The sequence below is a fragment of the Triticum aestivum genome, chromosome 2B (genome assembly GCF_018294505.1).
Source record: "Triticum aestivum cultivar Chinese Spring chromosome 2B, IWGSC CS RefSeq v2.1, whole genome shotgun sequence".
Lineage (NCBI taxonomy): Eukaryota > Viridiplantae > Streptophyta > Magnoliopsida > Poales > Poaceae > Triticum > Triticum aestivum.
Genome location: NC_057798.1, coordinates 672,847,428 through 672,853,973, shown reverse-complemented (window position 1 = coordinate 672,853,973; position 6,546 = coordinate 672,847,428). Strand labels below are relative to the sequence as shown.

Genomic DNA, 6,546 nt, shown 5'->3' with positions numbered 1-6,546 from the left:
TCGAGAACTCAACACGGCATGGGGAAGACTGGCCGCTGCATGCATGAATGATCCATTGCCTCTCTTTTTTACTGTCAGCATCTCATTCTCTACCATCAGAGCTAAGCATACAAGACTTACCAACTCACACTCACAGTAATACCACACCCTCGTGGCGGCAACTTTCGTTCCGCAGTGAGTCAGTGATCCTAATGGTGCGAGCGTGCAGGACCCGTCGGGGGCAGACCGGCAAGGAGGTCAACAAGATCCAATGCCGGACGACTATATCCAGAGATCGGACCGGAAGCAAGCAAGCCCACATGACACAGTGCCTCGCCCAAAGCAACGCGGTGCCGCTCCACTCATGACCCCCAAGGTCACAGGTCAAGACGTGACTCGTGCCGTGTAGTCAGTGAGCTAGTAGTACTATGCAGATGCTAGTGCAGAGGAACTGCACACACACAGTGCGTTTCTGTCCTGAACCTCCCGATAACCACATGATAAGGATGCAGCCGATGCCTGGTGATGTTTTTTTCTCGTCTGATTCAGGCCTAATTGCGTAGGGCCGGCGCATTATTTCCATCTTTGCTGGTTTCCGAAGGAAGGAACCTGCTGACGAGTGACGACCCCTCCTGATTCCTGGGACCTGGCCAAAACCTTTCAGCGTCTCCTTTTTGAACGAAGCACCACTTGCCGCCCCCAAACGGCCAAAGTCAGTGACTTTCTGAAATTTTCTCCGTCGGACTTCAGAGCTAGCGAGGAAAAACCCGCCCGTGCCCTGCGAGTCCTGCTGGGAGGAAAGAGACCTGACGTGCCACTTGCGGAAGCAAAAGGCGTTGCCCGAAATAAAAGGGTTTCAGGTAGGAGTTTAGGGTTCCATCTGATCCTATCATCCTATACTAACAAACAGTTCATTGATTTGTATGCACATGGCCTCTCCGTCACTGAGATTGGGCAGGATCTATTGCCTTTTTCTTGGTTATAATCGTGTAGATGAATCATGAATGAATGAATCGTGTCGTTGGGTCTTCGTCTGAACTTATCTGATCAAAAGAGGCGTGCCCACCAAGGAGTGGGACAGAACTGGCCGTCGCCACTAGACTCCTCCTGGATTTTATTCGCGCTCATGTGGAGATATATAATACTGTCACACACGATGCCGATGCAATGGTGACCGTGAACCCCGGCAGCAGTCCACCCACCCACTCACTCGCGATCCAGCCCCGTCACAAAGTAATAAAGGAGGAGGAAATGTACCCTCAAAAGCTGGTTGAAACCATACACCACAGTAGAACACATGAGCACTGCCAGTGGTGTGCCAATGACTCATTGCTTTGGAAAAGCATGAATAATCTCGTTTCACTGGACGTAAACATCGTCGGGTCCATGTGTCATCGGCTGGCCACGGAAATTCGGTACGAGGCCGCGCGTACGCCGAGCAGTTTGGTATGGTAGAGAAACGAAGCGAGTACGGCGGCCATGTTGCTTTCGCCGTGGAAAAAGCCAATGGCAACTCGAGAAATATCCGAGCGTACAAGAGCAATCCAGACCCAATCCACGTCCGTGGGCGGACCGCGCGTGCGAGCGTAGATCCTGACCTAACCCCACGGTGACCGCCGCCGCCGCAGGCGACTAGATTTGCTACCCCCAAGCGGCCGTCCGACGAAGACGCCGGGACAACCCACACGGCCATGGACGGCGCGCACGGACCGGCGGCGAGGCGAGAGAGGCAGATGGCAATGGTGCGTGCGCCCATGTCCGTGCGTGTGTGCGTGAGGGGCACGCGCGGCAGGGCGTCGAGTGGTGGGCGCGCATGGCAACGTCAGTCACGCGTGGGGCGGCGGGCTCGCCCACATTTTCAATTTTCCAGGCGTCGCCGCGAGTGCGCGGCGCGTGCCTGCATGCGCCACGGCGCAGCACGGCTAGGTCCTCCGGCCATGATTCGACCAGCACTTGTAGTACTAGTTGTGCACAGTGGAGAAACAAGAGCGTTGGATCGATCTAGGTCGGGGACGAGGAGGATGGCCTACGCGTACGGGAGCTAGATCCAGAGCGAACTCGCCAGCCCCACGCACCGCCGTCGTGTGGCGCGCCGTGCCGCGCACATGCCAAGGGAAATGGACGGCCCGCATGCACCGCATCCGCCCCGGCCGGCGTCGTAGGACGACCTTTCCCTAGATGCGTATGCATGGGAGACGAGATGAAGATATCTACGAGCTCGCTCCACGCACGTGGCCCTGCCAGTGGCAGCACACGTAGTACAGCATCATTGGTATTTTCGTACGACCGATCTCAACCCTAGATCGGTCGATCCATCCATCGTATTCATTGCTACTGCCACAGACAGGGGCACAGAGAGGGGAGGCAGGCCTGCCGCCCGCCTTGAATGGCGGGCGGGGGTTGGGCTGGGCAGAGGGTTCCTGGCTCTTCCGTATGTGCGGGAGCAACGGACGAGCGAACCGGTCCAGCGACGACGTCGGCATCGGCCGGCCGCTTTCATGAATGGCGGGTCAAGCAAGTTAGGCGGCAGGCCGGCCGCCCCGCCCGGTGCTGCTGACGGTGCCACAGTGCTCCCACTTCCTCGCCACCGTCTCCTTCAAATCCGCAGAGATTTTTCTGGCACCGGCAGAGTATCCTCTCAGACTCACAGGTCTCCCTGCATTGCAGTCAATTCAAGCATTTGGACGGAAACGGGGAAGAAGAAGAAGAAGAATTCAAGCAAAAACAAGCACAGTGACATTGAAGAAGGCCGTCAGGAGCAGCAAGCATTCTGAAGGTTATTACAGGACGACGAATATCAACACCAGTCTCGCTACCATTCCCCATCTGTGATAGTATACATATATGTACATCTACCATATCAAACACACCTAAGAACAACCAACGCCTATAAGGAAAGAAACTTGCAAAACTTAGTAGCTAGCTACCACATCACGGAGTAAAAACTTCTACTACGACCACTACCTCCCGCCGTTCCGGGGAGACGAACACACCCAAACCCTTCCTTCCTGTTACCAGCACAGTAACTGTTTGTAGTAACTATGATGAAGTAGTGGTGACTATCCCGCATTGCCCTGCACCGGCCTCCTCGTCCAGAAGCGCAGAGGTGCGGCAATGGCGGCTCGTTATTTTTTGCTTAAGCTCCTTCCTTCTCCTTGGTGTATAGAACAGAACGGAACGGAAAAACTCTAGAGGTAGATATGGATGGATGGATGTGTATGCTACAGTGGTACCGGCGAGGGAGGCGGGCGGGCGCGCGTTGCTCTGCTTTGCTCTTGCTCAGAACTCCACAATGAGGTTGCCGAAGGGCGACCGGTGCGGGATGCCCTTGCGCCGCTTGGAGGAGCGGTAGCTGTTGGCGGTGGCCGGCGGGGTGGACGGGGAGAAGCTCTGCACCACGCTGCTCTTGTCGCTGCCGCCGCTGGTGATGGTGGACGAGTCGTCCGAGTCCGACGCCGCCGCCTTCTTCAGCTTCAGCTTCATCTTCTTGCCGCCGGCGTGCCTCTTCCGGCCGCGGAACTCGCCGGAGGTCCCAACGATCTGCGCGTCCACACATAAACAACCAAATCACAATGCCGCTCCAGAGCACGCCCAGTCCAGGCGAGCTGAACTGAGCTGAGCTGAAGCAATCTAGCAGAGGCGTTGACCGACCCGGCGGTGCAGAGCACCATTAGTGGGCTACAATACGTACCTTGCATCCGAGGGAGCAGAAGCGGAAGGTGTCGAGGAGGCTGCGCTCGCAGACGTCGCAGGTGTTGGTGACGCCCTTGCCGGGCCTGGGCTGCGGGCGCTCGTTGAGGAACACGACGCGCGCGCTGTTGATGATGTAGGTCTGCACGCCGGTTATGTCCAGCACCTTCTGGATCTCCGACACGCGGATCACGTCGTGGTAGGAGGACCTCCTTATCTGCCAGCAATGGAACACAACCAACGAACATGGTCAGAGAGTATAGGGATGAGATGGAACAGGGGGCGGCTCAAGGAAGGAAGTTAGTTAGGCGGGTTCTTGGATGCGTGTGGGGGAAGAGAGGCCGTTGGGAGCTGGAGGATACACCAACTGCAAATCTAGCAGCTTGGAGAGGGACTTTCGTTGGTGCGCTCCAACGGAAACGAAACAGGGAGCATCTTCTTCCCCGGCCGGCGCGGATGAACATGAATCCAATGCGAAGGGAGAAAGGAAAGGGAAGAAATGGTATGGTACCTGGATGGCGTGGTGGCCGTGGTGGTAGGCGAGGCACTGGGAGCAGAGGGCGCCGTTGATGCAGTCGAGGCAGTACATGTTGCACTCGCACTTGTGGGCGTCCGCGTGCATCTTGCATTGCCCGAAGAAGCTGGTCGCCAGCAGCGGCTTGAGCCACGGCGGCCACCGCTGGTTCTCGGCCTCGTCGCACTCGCCTCCGCCCTGCCGCATTCCATCCGAAACCACGCCATTAGCCAGAGAACCACCCAATAAAACCAACGAACAGAGCATTTAATCTCACAGAGAAAGAAAAGGTGAACAGGGGAAGCAGAGATTTGGACGCTACCATGTGGCCGCCTCTGGCGGTGTTGATCCTGAGCAGCAGCGGCGCCTCGTCGTGGAATGCCATTTCGGTCCCGAATCAAACACGGCAAGCGGCAGAGGAAGAAGAAGGAGGCGTGGGGAGCGCAGAGGATTTGCTTGGGAGGGAAAGAGGAGAAAGGGGGAGGGGGGCTTTGGAGGGAGGAAGCGGAGGCGGAGGAAAGCCGAGGAGGCCTTTGTAGACCGGGAGGAGGGAAAGGTCGCGAGTGTCACAGCACTGGGTAGACAGTGGTGGTGGTGGTGGTAAACCAAACCAGCAGGGGAGGATGCTTTCAGGGGCGCGTTTGTTTCGTAGCGCCCGTGCTTATCCGCTCCCGCCCGGGTCCGGGTCCGTGCCATCACCGGCCAACCCGGCTTGGACTTTTGGGCCCTCCTCTCCTCCATTGCTTCGTGGCGACTCACCCGGTGGCTAGGCCGTGTTGTCCTGTCGAGAGGAACTCGCACCGGTGCAACAGTTGCGGCAGGCCATTGGTGGCAGCGGCAGCGGCGGTGCAGGGCGGGGGCACGCGGCCGGCATCAGCACTGACGTCGGGCGTGGGCGGGTGCGGGTCGGGTCGCGTTGCCATCCGATAATAATCCGGCCGACTACGTGTCCTCGTTGATGCTGCTCCCTCGGTTTGTTTTTGTTTATGCGTGGTGCTTCGTGCGGCTTCTTTCCTCGTTCGTCACTCGCTTTGCTCCACCAATGCCGCTCTACGGGAGTGCCTATTTCGGCTGCTAGGGGAGTGGGGGCACAGGTGCCGAGGGAAGCACCCAGACACGTTTTCTCCGCGGAAAAGTTACCGCCACTAACCACGCCACACTACCACTAACCACGCGATTAGCACAGCACGATCGTCAAAGAGGAGGAAAGATAATCACCATGGCGCCTGCTCCGGTGCGTTGAACCCAGTGGACGGGGAGGGATCGGATGCTTGCTCTCGCATTCTGAGGTGGACGCTGTCACGGGCGTAGCTCACTGTTGCGAATATAATAAAGATGCTCTAGGTAATATGGGTGCACCCGGTCTCGGTGCATGTATTCATGGCTGAGTTTTCTCCTCCCCCGGAAGAAAAGGAGCGCAAAATTCTCTTCCCCCTCAAACTTTAAGAAAAGATAGGAACATTGTGAACAATTTAAACGTGGGCGTGTAAACATGTTGTAACAGCCCAGGATAGTATCCTAATTTAAAAAATGTTATTTCAGTTTTCATCATCATTGCATCATGCCATCAGCTCATCATGCTTTAATCTTGAAATGAGGTTGAATTAAAACCCCAATATTGTTCAAATACCAACCCTAGCTAAAATGCAACCCAATAAAATGCATACATCTCCGATCTATTTACAAATTGACAGATTAGAAATGATTAGTTCTCTTTAGAACTATACCGTTATTCTTTCAACATGATTAGGGACATACAACATATATTTCCAAAATTTATATTGCCATTTCATTTAATAGTGATTAAATGGCCTATTCTCCCTGTCGGTGTCAAAACCGTCGGATCTCGGGTAGGGGTTCCCGAACTGTGCGTCTAGGCGGATGGTAACAGGAGACAAGGGACACGATGTTTTTACCCAGGTTCGGGCCCTCTCGATGGAGGTAAAACCCTACTCCTGCTTGATTGATATTGATGATATGGGTAGTACAAGAGTAGATCTACCACGAGATCAAAGAGGCTAAACCCTAGAAGCTAGCCTATGATATGATTGTTATTCGTCCTACGGACTAAAACCCTTCGGTTTATATAGACACCGGAGAGGGTTAGCGTTACACCGAGTCGGTTACAATGGTAGGAGATCTACATATCAGTATCGCCAAGCTTGCCTTCCACGCCAAGAAAAGTCCCATCCGGACACGGGACGAAGTCTTCAATCTTGTATCTTCATAGTCCAGGAGTCTGGCCGATGGTGATAGTTCGGCTATCCGGACACCCCCTAATCCAGGACTCCCTCAGTAGCCCCCGAACCAGGCTTCAATGACGACGAGTCCGGCGCGTAGATTATCTTTGGCATTGTGAGGCG

General features: G+C 55.4%; 1 protein-coding gene across 1 annotated transcript; it reads right to left on the bottom strand.

The window, feature by feature from the left end:
* Nucleotides 1-2,692: 2,692 nt before the first annotated feature.
* LOC123046628 (protein RGF1 INDUCIBLE TRANSCRIPTION FACTOR 1) lies at nt 2,693-4,787 on the bottom strand. Its single transcript, XM_044470023.1, has 4 exons — nt 4,506-4,787; nt 4,181-4,381; nt 3,671-3,886; nt 2,693-3,519 (listed from the first exon to the last, which is right to left on the bottom strand). Exons 1-4 carry the CDS (start codon nt 4,566-4,568, stop codon nt 3,259-3,261), a joined length of 741 nt encoding a protein of 246 aa, XP_044325958.1. The 5' UTR covers nt 4,569-4,787; the 3' UTR covers nt 2,693-3,258.
* Nucleotides 4,788-6,546: the final 1,759 nt, after the last annotated feature.